The following is a 12085-nucleotide window of genomic DNA, read 5'->3' as shown; positions in this document are numbered from 1 at the left end:
GGGTGCTGTGACCCTCGTGGTCCAGGCAAGCGCAGAAGGTGGCACACTTGTGACTCTGGACGAGAGGCGGGAGCGCCCCAACATGCTTGTTCACGCAGAAACCGTGTAGACGGTGCAGCCGGCACAGCTGGTTCTCGACGGAAAGTGCCTCCACGTTCCCACGTGCGTGACTCCTCCCCAGGTTCCGAGGCACGTATGGCGACACCTCTGAAAACACCGGAGTTTTGAACGTCCCGGCACTGAGAGCAGACGCTGGAATGAAGAGGGGGGATGCGCCCTCACGCACGTCGAGGACAACCAGAGGTCGGTGTGGCCTTCTCTCTGAATCTGAACTGAGTCCCAGCCCTCACCAGCTGGTGGCTCTCAAAGCTCTCGACTCACACTGGTTCGTCACCACAGACTCTGAACACGCTGCAGAGCCCTGGCGGGTGTGGCTCTGTGGGTTGGGCATCGTCTCGCAAAGCGAAAGGTCATGGGTTCAATTCCCGGTCGGGGCCCGTGCCAGGGTTGTGGGTTCGGTCCCCAGTTGGGGTGTGTGCGAGAGGGAACCAATGTCTCTCTCCTTCTTTCTTCCTCCCTTCCCTCTTTCTCACTGAATTAAATCTTTTAAAAAGGAAGAAAAGGGGAGGGTGCAGGGGGGCAGCTGGGTCCCTGGGTGCCGAGAGTGCAGCCACCGCCCCCACCCCGGGCTCCGGCTGTCGCAAAGGCGGTTCTAAGCTGAACAAAGGGCCCGTGTGGGGGACCCTCCTGCCCTCAGACCCCCGCTGGGCCCGTGTCTCCCGAGCCACACGCAGGCCACCAGGACGCCTCCTAGAGGCGGCCACAGCCCTGTGCCCAGAGACGCCATGCACGGGAGGCGTGCAAAGACGCCAGCCTGCCCTCCAGGGTCCTGCAGCGGCAAGCACGCTGCCCAGGTCGGCGGTGGCGGCCTGCCTGTCCTTGTGGGCCGTTCAGTTAAAAATAAAAACCCCAGGCTGAGAAAGCGGCCCCAGCGGAGCCCTGGAGCCTCACACACCGTTAAGAAGAAAAATCAACAACCTGAGACACGGCACTGGGTGCGTTTGCGAGCTCCCTGCCACCAGACTTCGGGGACCGGCCCTCGGCTCTGGGGAGGAGGTGGCTGTGCTTCTCTGCACAGCGTGGCCCCCCGGGGAGCAGCGTGGGCCCCGGGGGGGGGGCCGAGCTGAGGCCCCATCTGCAGACGAGCTGACAGCAATTAGCCAGAGTTGGGGAGGGGCCCGCAGGAGGCGAAAACAACCAGGACAGGGACCCTAGGGTTCCATGAAGCCCAAAACACGCCGAGCGCACATGTCTGTAAACTGTGTCCCCCCAACCCCACACCCTCTGGGGCAACCCCAATGGCAGGCGGGCCTGCGCAGAGGCGAGTGAGTGGACAGGGGGTTTCAGGGCGGGCTGCTTCCTGTGACCTTATGAAAAGGGACACTGGACCCAGGGAGGCCTGGAGGACAACCACGGGACGTGGAGGGCAGACATGGGGGGACAGCGCCACACACGAGAGACCCCAAACTCAGCAGCAAAGCCCTGTCTTGGGAGAGGCCATGGTGGTTCTAAGCTGCTGGAGGTGCCAGACAGAGGCACCCACACAGACCCCCAGCCTCGCCCCCCCGACTCACCTCGTGTAGGACGTGGGGGACCTGGGCCGGGCCCACTGGTACGGGGGCTGCGGCACAGACAGGTACTGGTCGCAGAAGGTGCCCTTGCGGGTGTGCTGGAAGGGGGGGAAGTCCTCCGGCGGGAAGTCCGATGCGGGCGGCGTGGTCCCCAGGTCCTCGCCCGCCGGCTCCACCTTGAGGGCCACCGAGGGCGAGTGGTCCAGGGCCGTCTTGCGGGCCTTCATGGGGACGCCGTCGCCCAGGTCCAGGCTGCCGTCGGTGCTCAGGGCGTTGATGGCGGCCACGATGGCGGAGCTGGTGTACTGCGTGGTGTTGCCCAGCCAGGTGTCGTCCGTGACGCTGACGCGCGGCGAGCCGTGGGGGGACGGCGTGGGCGAGGGGTGCGGGGAACAGGACAGTTGCCGCCCGTTGAGGCCGTACTTCCTCTTGTTGCTGGGGGAGGAGGGCCGGGAGCCGCGTGCGCCCAGCCAGCTCTCCTCAGTGACGCTGGTGCGGGGCGAGGTGGACGGCGAGTGGCGTGGGGAGCCCAGCAGGCTGCAGGCCCCGAGGCCACGGGGGAAGCCCTCCTCGGGCTCCGTGGTCTTGGGGGACACGCAGGGGGACTGCCAGGGGGACGTCTGTGGGGATGCGTAGGGGTAGGAGTAGCCGGACTCGTAGGACGAGGCCTCGGAGTTGCAGCTTCGGGAGGACAGGCTGCTGGCCGGGCTCAGGCAGGAGGGGTCGCGGTAGGCCTCCAGCTGGGGCAGGCTCAGGGTGGCCGTGGGCGGGGGCCGCTTGGAGCTGGGCAGCACGTCCTCCACCTGCACGTCGTGGAAGAGCTGGCTGTTGCCGTGGTGCAGCCCCAGGTAGGACGTGATCTCGATGCGAGGGCTCTCCAGGGTGGGGGCTCCATTGGGCCTGACGTGGCTGGAGGGCAGGAAGTAGCCCGAGGACCCCCCGTCCACCACGGCTCCGTACCCCAAGGGGTGGCCCGCGGAGGCCGGGATGCCCGGGGCTGACGTCTGCAGGTCATGGCAGGGGCCCGGCAGGGCGGGGTGCGTCGTGGGCAGGGTCAGGCCCGGGCTGAGAGTGGAGGTCCCGTAGCTGCAGTGCTCTGGGGGGGAGGGAAGGAGATGGGGTGTGAGGGGGCCAGTCAGCAAACACGCACACCCCTAGCTGGGCGAGCCCCAGAATGGGCTGCGACCCCCCTGGGGCTCCCCCCCACCCCTACCACTGCCCCCAATGACCCGAGGCCACAGCCCACCCCGGGACCCTCCCCCATCTCCTCTCCAGCACGTGGCCTCTCCTGCCCAGCCGCCCACTGCCCACCACCTCCCTGCATCCAGCTGCTCTCTGCACAGAAGGGTCTGCCCTCCTGCCCTGGCCGGGTCCCAAAGGCGCCCGCCCTCCCCAGTTCACGTCTCGCCCTCATCTTTCATCTCCAGCCTCCTCTTTCACCATAGACACTCGGCTCACTGAGTGCAGGGGTCTTCGCCCGCCCCCGTCGGCTGCGGTTCACTGCCCTCAGAGCCCAGCACTGTGCCCGGCCCTGCAAAGCGCCCCACTTGTTTGACAGAGGGGCTAACAGACTGACCACCTGGCCCTGCCCAGCCCTGACCACCAGCTGCAAAGAGAGCGCCCTGAGCACCACGTGGGCGCGAAGGCCAGGTTTCTCCCCCGGAACTGCACTGGTGAGGCTGGGCAGACGCCCTTCCTTTCACAGAGCGACGCAGGTCGTTTGGGGCACGGCCAGACTGAAGGATCGTTAAACGCTCATTACCACCTCAGTATGATCTTTTTAAAAAAATCATTACTAGTGTAATTAGCCGTTGTATCACAAAAGCCGCACTCTGGGTTTGCAGTTTGAGAAGACTTGCTGTGACCCCTTGGTGCCCAGTTGCTGTCTGCACCTGCGGCTATCCAGGTCGCCAAGTAATGGAGACCCGCACGTGGAAACCCGACCCCAGCCCCGTGGCGGCGCCGGCCAGCGAGGGCTCTCGGTGTCAGACACAGTCCCGGGGTGGAGGCCAGAGCATCCGGGGCCCACACCACAGCCCTAACAGACATGGGTGTGCGACCCCAGACAGGCGGGGCCACGTCCGCCCTCTCTCATCTCCAGAGGGGGCATCGCTGTGCTCACAGTCACCACCGGTCTCTGTCCCCCTTGCACCAGGAGGCTCTTCCTCTGATGGCTCCAACCCCCAAGGACAACACGGTCCCCGGCTCCCAAGGAGGCAGGCGTGGCCCCGGCCGGCACCTGGGGAGCGCCCACAGCCCTGCCACCAGGGCATCACTGGTGGCCTTCTACAGAGAGAGCAGTGCTGCTCCACGCCAGCTTCCAAAAGGCCCCGGGGGACCCGAGCCGTGAGGAGGAAGAGAAAACAAAGCTGAGACTGAGTCAGACGTCGGGGTGGCAGGGATGCCTCCCGCTCAGGTGGCCGCGTGCCTGCTGGGCCACGGGATGCTGTCCTGAAAACCTCTGGTCCTCACCATCTCTGGGACCGGTACCCCCGTCTCCTCCCCAGGAGCCAGAGGGACGGTGGGGACAGCCACGTGGGGAAGGGTGCGGCCCGGTCTTCGGGCAGGAGGCAGAGGCCAGGGTGAGGCCTGAACTGACGCCAGCGCTGGGCTCTGCTGCCCACCCAGGGACACCCACTGTGACCCCAGCACGTGCCAACACCTGCCGGTGCCGACGCTTTCAACTCGAACACCAAAACTGGATGTTAAAATCTGGCCCTGGCTGGTGTGGCTCAGTGGATTGAGCACCGGCCTGTGAACCAAAGGGTTGCTGGTTCGATCCCCAGTCAGGGCACATGCCTGGGCTGCAGGCCAGGTCCCCAGTAGGGAGTGTGTGAGAGGCAACCACACATTGGTGTTTCTCACCCTCTCTTCCTCCCTCCCTTCCCCTCTGTAAAAATAAATAAACAAAATCTTTTTAAAAATGAAATAAAGTTTGGTTACGATGCTTATACAAAACAAGAAGTAAGCCTGGAAGAGAACTTTCTGGTGGTCAAGGGTCCTGGGAGGAGGGGGGGTGAAGGCACCACTTCCCAGGTGCCAGGCCAGGACCCAGGGGCGGCCCTCCCCCGCCCAGGCTGTGGCTGACTACTGCAGAGGGGCCAGGCAGGGCGGGGCCTCAGGGACACAGCGAGGCTCGGGGCCTGTGGACCCGAGGGTGGGCTCCGGTGTGAGGGGCGCCCAGCGGGGCAGAACACTGGATGGAAACCCTGCTCCCTCAGCCTGGGGGGATTCTGTTCCTTCCACAGGGAGGCTGAAGGCGGCCTTGAGAGACAATGACCCCTGACAGCCACGTGTAAGTCAGTGTGCCTGCTCTCATGAGTGAGACAGGACGTGCTCTCCAGGGCCCGCCTCACACGCCCCCACCTTTCCCACCTGCTCTGCCAGCTGATCAAGGGCACCTGTGTGCCCACGGCCGGCAGGTGTGAGCAGATCACCAGTCAGTCCGACCGGCAGTGCAGCCCCCTGGGGTTGGTGGTGACCAGGGTCGCTATCGGGGGCCCATCGGCAGGCGGGACCCCAGTGGTCAGGCCTCAACATGCAGCTTCTCCCAGGACTTGTCCTGGCAGGAAGTGTGGGTCCAAGTCTGGGGCCACCCTCACCTGGCATTTCTCTGTCTGGGACAGGAGACACCATCCCAATGACTTTGACAAGTGCCCCCCACCCCCGGAGGGAAGTGGCCCCTCCAGGCGGGGCCACCGTGAGAACAGGCCTCGCCCGCAGTCCCACCCACGCGGGCCCGTTTGTTTGCAGCCCAGGTACCTGCGAAGCCACAGACGACCTCACAGTTTACAGAAAATGAATCTTCACGTCAGAGAGAAATCCCATCTCAGGATGCAGCGTGGGGGCAATGGAAACAGGAAGTGTGGGTGCAGGCACAAAGCCGGCCCCCAGCACGGCCGGGTCCTGCCCGTGGGGGGCCCCGGGAGCCCCTGGTGGGGGCCCTGCCGCCAGCCCCTGCCCCGCGCCCCCAGGTGGGTGGGGCCGTGGAAGAGGACAGACTCCTGCACTGCCCGTCCTACTCGAAGAACGTCAAGTGGGTCTGTGACTTACCCTGAGAGATGCAGCCAAGGCCACAGTTTGGCCACGGTCGGCCGAAAGGCAATGCCCAGAACTGAAAAAACATTCCCCCCCAGGGGGTCGGACTCACGTCTACCAGGGGCCACGCAGGTGCCTTCAAAGGGATGCAATAATTTTAGGACAGTGTAAGTGTAACCACTCCTTAACTGTTAAGAAGAAGAAATGATATTTGACCCTTTGAAGGCACCCAAGAGGCTGACGAGGCCCCCAGTGAAAATGAGTTTAGTCCTGGCCGGTGTAGCGCAGTGGATTGAGCATGGGCCTGTGAAGTAAAGGGTCACCGGTTCGATTCCCAGTCGGGGCACATGCCTGGGTTGCGGGCCAGGCCCCCAGTGGGGGACGCATGGGAGGCAACCACACATTGATGTTTCTCCCCCACTCTTTTTCCTTCCCTTCCCCTCTCTCTAAAAAAATAAATTAAATATTTTTAAAAAATTTAAAAAAAAGAAAGTGAGTTCGACACCCCAGCGCCAGCCACTCGCAGAGGGAACCCGGGGGGGGGCCTCCACACAGGACTGCGTCCCTTGCAAGCCTCTGGATGAATGGGCAGGTGGGGGAGGGGCGGTGGGGGGAGAGGTGTGACACGTTTCTGTGGGAGCCTGGCGTCCACAGACAACCAGAACGTTCTGGGAAGGGGCCTCTATCAATCAGACCTCTGTGGATGAGGAAGAAAAGCCTTCCTTAAAAGCAAGACTCGCCTGAGCGCTATTCTCCCCCATCAGGCAAATTTCAAAGCGAAGCCCCCTGACAGCCCAAACCGCATTGAGAAGGACCCCCAGAGCTGCCCAGACCAAAGCACACGGACGGTGCAGCAGCCCCACCTGCCGGGGCCACGCCCCCCCCCTCCCCGCTCTTGGTTTTATTGCCAACTGATGCCGTGTTCGAATCTGAATTATTTAACGACTCAGAGGAATCCCACTGACACGGAATAACGACGTTGTCAGTGACTTTCTCGACAGTCCCAGGACGTTCAGGCTGGGTCCTGTCCCGCCGCGAGCCACTGAAGACGACACCCACCAGAGTCCTTTTCTGCGCCTGGCCACCTGCCAGGGAGGGTTCATTAAATTACCGGGCAGGTGGGCACCGAGGCAGCGGGAGCAGAGACCGTGGAGAGCTGGTTCAGGACGGTTCGCTGCAGCGAGAGCGACGTAGCTGTGGCTGGTGCTCGTGTCTGCCACCCCCACCACCCGTCTCCCGGTGACCAACCCCCTTCACCGAGCAAGGAGCCTCTGGGCACAAATGCGGGCACCGTGAGGACAGCAGGGAGGCCTAGCGGCCAGCGGTGACCAGTGTGGCTCCCGGGCTGGTTGCAAACTCCATGCCCAGCAGAGTCAACAAGTCTGAGTTGTCACAGTCATTCTGTCTCCTCACAAGAAGTGATTCATTTCAGAGCCCTACAACTACATTCTCTCAGAACCAGCACCCCAAAATGCACCCATGTGCTTCCTGTTCAAGTCAATGGCGCTTGGTGCTATTCGGATGCCTGGGACCCCAGTCCTGTGTTGGGGACGCGGCGGCGGTGACTGGGGTTGGCCCGTCAGCTCAGGGTCCTCACCCGCAGGGGCCCTGTGCCTGCCAGGCGGGCGTCTCCGACAGGACCACCGACCAGGGCCCTCACCCTCCCACACACTCCAAGAGACGCGCCAACCGGCTTCGGCTTTCCATTTGAAGGGCTGTCCCTGTCAGTGTTGCTGGGGTAGAGAGGCAGGACAGGAGGCTAGAAATAGAACTGGGCTGAGTGGCCGCCAGGCCCCATCCTCCCGGACGCCTGGCCAGACCCCTGTCCTCTGGGCCACGGGGCCGGTGCTCTACCTCTGTGGGCAGCAGAAGCAAAACGAAGTAAAACCCGAACAAGCTCGGGCCGCAGGCCTGTGTTGAAGCCTCCCCCCACCCCAGCTGCTGCAGGGAGGGCCGCCTGAGGGCGAGAGGACTCTGAGGCCCCCCGAGGGTCCCGCCGGCCCCGCAGGCTCCCTTCGAGGAGGCTCCGAGAAGGCCGGCACAGCAGGAAACATGCGGGAGATTGTCCCGGGAGCTGGCCCAGGCGGCCCTTCCAGGTCCTCGCCTCTCGGTCCCTGTTTTTAAGAAGCTGGCACCATCAAGTGTCCACCCCTCACTCAGGCCTTCCTTTGACAAACGTGACCCAGAACTAAAATACCCTGCACACAGCAGCTGGCCCTGTTGGGACCCTGTCTGAGGGGGGCGGCAGGGACGCTCCTTTGCAGGCACAGGTTCTGGCCGACACGTCAAAGGTCCGGGACCCACGTCCCCTGTCGAGTGCTCCCCAGGCCTCCCAGGGGGTGGGCAGTGATCCCAGGGCAGCACCCCCGCCCGGCATCTGCTGCAGGGCTGGCCTGCCTGTGTGAGGGGCTCCCGAGCTTCTCACTTCCTCCTCGCCACCGCTGAGGCCCCAGTGGAGGACGACGCCTCCTCCAGCGACACCCCTTCTGCGTGCACCGAGCGAAGAAAGGCAGCCACGTGCAGGGAGGGGTGCAGACAGGGCCGCACTGGGCCGGAGGCGGCTGGACCGCCAGGGAGACTCCAGCCAGACCCAGAGGCCTGGCCGAGTTCCTCTGGAGTTGCCAGGGCAACAGAGCTGGCAGCAGTGGGCTGGGCCAAAATAAAGGAGCAAACAGGAGCCCTGGCGGGAAGCTGGGCCACGCCCGCTCCCAGCTGACAGCCACAGCTATTTCCTGAGCCCGGAGAGAAGCCCAGCCTGCTCCTGCCCGAGGCCCCGGACGGGAAGACCCGAGCAGGGAACTCGCCTGCCCGCCCAGAGCCCAGTGCGTTTAAAATTTCCTCTTCCTTCTCCCCACAAGTGCCCACTGTGTGTCTGCACCTGCTAAGCCCTCAGGAACCCCCAGGCCCAGCCCCGCCCACAGCAAAGATGGAAGCAGCAGGAGAGCCTCCTATGTGACAGGGTAGGCGAGGGGGCCGACCTAGTCCTGTCCCCCAGGGACCAGGACACCCTGAGTGACATGTTCTCAAGCCAGAAGGAGGCGAGACTGAGAGGAACCACCAGCGCCCACAGTAGGGCTGCCCTAGCCTGCGGACAACTGCCCGGCGCTGCGCCCACAGGAGCCCCCAGGGGTCTCGGTGTCGGCCCCGCTCCTCAGTCACATCCAGGCTCAGCCCCGGGGCTGCAGGAGGCCTGTCTCTGGGCACTGGACGTTTAATGCAATAACGTGACACACCAAGGTGGTAATTTAATAATTAACCCACAGACCGTAAAAATTAGTAAGGACAAGAAGAAAGGACTTTACTTGTAACATCCAAAACTTGGAAGAAACCAAGGCATCCTTCAGCGGCTGGTGAATGCGCATGCAGACGCTGCACAGTCAGCCGCCACTGCAGAGAAGTGAGCTGCCACGGAGAGACAGGGAGACCAGGGAGCCGCAGACACACGCTGTGGGGTGCAGGGACACGCTCCGAGAAGCGGTACACGGTGCGACGCCAACTGTGACATCTGCTTGTCCACAGGGCGGCTGAGCAGCCGGCAGTGTGCACGAGCTCCTGACGTGAGGGACCCCGGACACGGGATGGACACGGAGCGAACCCAGGATGCGCCCACAAAGCGGCCCACAGGCCGCAGGCAGGCGCCAAACTCCACAGGAAAGGCGAGGCCTCGCCCCCTCCCACCCTCATCGGCCCAGGCCCCCAGGGTGGCTGAGGCCTGGAAACCCACAGCCGAGGACGAGGAGAGAAGGTGGCCAGGGAGAGCGGACGAGAAGGCCAGGCAGCCTGGGCCCCCTTGGAACAGTTACTTCCCTTCCTTTCTCAGTGACCAGGGCATTAAAGCCTTTAGGAGCGAAGCAGTGAACGGCATGGAAAATATTATACAGTTGTTGCAGAAACGGCGGCTGTTGGTGCCAAGTGCGCGGTGTGCGGCCCCAGTGCCTAGCTGCCACGTGGGCACGGACGGGGAGCAGGGGACGAGGAGCAGGGAGCGGCACCCTGAAGACCCACAGAAGGCAAGGGGACAGCAGGGGTCCTGGCACCTCCTCCCACCCCCCACCTCCGCCCCAGGGAGACTGGCAGGGACTTCTCAGCAGCTCTATTCTTACTCATGAGCCTCTGCTCCGGGGTGAGGAGGGGGCAGGGCCCCTTTACTTTGACAGAGAAGATGAAAGAAAGGAAAGGCCCTGCCCCCACCCCCTAGGCTGAGCTACTTCCACTTTAACTTTGTTCTGGGGGGGGGCAGGGAAGTGGGGGAGCTGGGAGCCTGAGCCACAGGGCCAGATCCAGACGGATGGGGGGATGCCCCAGCTCCCCTGGCCTCTGGCAGTGGCCACTCACCACCTGTCCCCAGGCTCTGTTCAAGTCGGGCCTTGGACGCTCCTGCCCCCTGGCTGGAGTGGGGCAGCGGCCGCCTGGAGCCAGAGGCCCCACACAGGAAGGCCCCTGGACCTGCACAAGTGTGACCCCTGGCTGGGCCCTAATGCTCCGATGCCAGAACCCAAGTGGTGGCACCAAGTGCCTCACAGGGGCTTCCCCACCCACTGGCCATTGAACTTGACCTGCTTTCTCCTGCTGTGCCAGGGTGCCGGGCATGGGAGGTGGGGATGCTGTGGGTGCTGCCTTGACCTGACCTGGGTGGGGTGGGGCCGGGGGCACCCCTAGGGCTGTTCGTGGGCAGAGAGAAGAGGAGGACTGCTTGGGGCCCAGGCCGGCTCCTCCCACCCTCCCCCGTGCCACCCCTGGTTCCTCCACCCAGGACTCCTGTAGCAGAGGGACCTGTGCCCCTGGACACTGTGTTTCTGGCCCCTGCACCCTGGTCTTCACCCTGGGACAGTGCGCCCCCGCCCTGCACCCGGGACCTCTCTCTGCACCTCTGACCCCCGCGCGCACGGGGACCCACCTGGGGCCACGCCAGGGACGCCCTCGTTGCTCTGGTTAAATTCGAAAAGGAAATCAAAGTCGAACTCCTGGTCCTCCGGCCCCGTCATGACGGAGGGGCCGGTCCGGAGTCCGGGGTCAGGGTCCAGGGTCTGGGATCGGGGTCCAGGATCGAAGCCGGTCCGCGATCGGGGTCCGGGATCAGGGGTCACTGCCAGGGTCGGAGGTCCAGGGTCAGGACTGGGGTCCGGGGTCAGGTCCGCGGCCCGAGTGCGGGGGGCGGCCGGGCTCCGCAGGGTCCCGGCCGCGGGCACCTGTGGTCGCCGCCCGGCTCGCTGCGCCCTGCGCGGGGCCCGTCCCGGTAACGTGACTCCGGCCGCCCCTCCCCCGCCCGCGCTCCGGCCCCTCCCCCGCGTTTCCGGGTTCACACAAACAAGACTCCGCGGCTGCGTCCCGAGTTTTAAATAAACTCCGGAGCCGGAGCGCGCGCCTGTCACTCGCGCCCCCGCCCCAGCGCCGCACCCGCGGGCGAGACCCCCAGAGTGTGCGGGGTACACGGTTCCTCCCGGGACTCCCACGACTCCTCCGGGACATCAGGGGGCGCGGAGGGCAGCGAACGTGCCCAAAGTGACGGGACGCTGTCCCCAGGCTCGCTGACCGTCTGCGGCTTTGCGACGGTCGGAGCGCGAACACCACCCGCCCTCCTATCCTGGGAGGAAGGAGGTGGCGCGTCCCACGAGGCTGGACCCCCAGCGCCACCCACCGCCGGCCCCGAGGCTCAGGACGCCACCGAAATGCTGTGCGGGGCAGGGGAGCTCTCCTGCGGCGGCGCCCTCGCGCCCCAGCCCCCGCGTGCGCTGGCCCCGCCGCCTCCTTGTCCCGGGCGGTGGCGTCTGACTCCCAGGCCCGAGCGCCTGGGGCACCTCTTCTCCTCGGTCACACCTCCCTGCAGACCCCCAACCTCCTAAGAGCACTGCCCATTCCTGTGCGCCCAGAACAGCCCCCTCTCCAAAGCAGCGGGGAGGCCCGGGGCTTGAACACCGGGTCGGCGCAGAGCAGCGCGCGCCGCCGGAACCTGGAACAGCGGGCCAGGCCCGGGCGGCCGGTGGTCGACCTCGGTCGCCCTCGGTCTCCCTCCAGCTGCTTGTGCTCACTGCCCACAGTGTCCTGGCCCCACGGACAGCCAGCATCTGGACCAGCGGGAGGTGGCGGCCAAGGCCACCGAGCAGGGGGCACGCGCTGGGGGAGTCGGGGAGAGAAGGGTCCCGCCCGTAATTCTGTTGCTGACCGCCCACCTCTCCGCCCCCGCCTCCCCCCCCCAGGCCCGCCTCCTCACTGCTCTTTCCAGAAGATGAGACCCCCCGCTAGTCACGTGACCCTCTCCCGCACCCCCAACGTGTGTCTCCAGTGATCCTTTGCAAAGGGCTGGCTTTCTCCAGCGATAAACTAAACTATAGTTCTCTTTGGCCTGATTTGGTTTCTAATAATAGTTCTCACTTTGCGATGTATGTTGGAGGGTTGTTTTGTTTTAGTTTGCTTTT

General features: G+C 64.6%; 1 protein-coding gene across 5 annotated transcripts in view; it reads right to left on the bottom strand.

Annotated features, from left to right (window-relative positions):
- Positions 1-12085, bottom strand: part of NFATC1 (nuclear factor of activated T cells 1) — an 86659-nt gene that overhangs the window by 71530 nt on the left and 3044 nt on the right. For 4 of the 5 annotated variants that reach the window (XM_037036084.1, XM_037036101.1, XM_037036112.1 and 1 more), the window contains exon 2: positions 1635-2727. In XM_037036084.1, coding sequence (XP_036891979.1) covers positions 1635-2727 — 1093 coding nt within the window. Of the gene's footprint in view, positions 1-1634; positions 2728-10566; positions 10930-12085 lie in introns of those variants that run through there. The other variant, XM_037036092.1, reaches the window with a different exon arrangement.

The sequence above is a fragment of the Sturnira hondurensis genome, unplaced genomic scaffold (genome assembly GCF_014824575.4).
Source record: "Sturnira hondurensis isolate 20B ecotype Veracruz unplaced genomic scaffold, ASM1482457v3 Scaffold0001872, whole genome shotgun sequence".
Classification (NCBI taxonomy): Eukaryota; Metazoa; Chordata; class Mammalia; order Chiroptera; family Phyllostomidae; genus Sturnira; species Sturnira hondurensis.
Note: the sequence above shows the minus strand (reverse complement) of the source record. Positions and strands in the feature narration are given on the sequence as shown.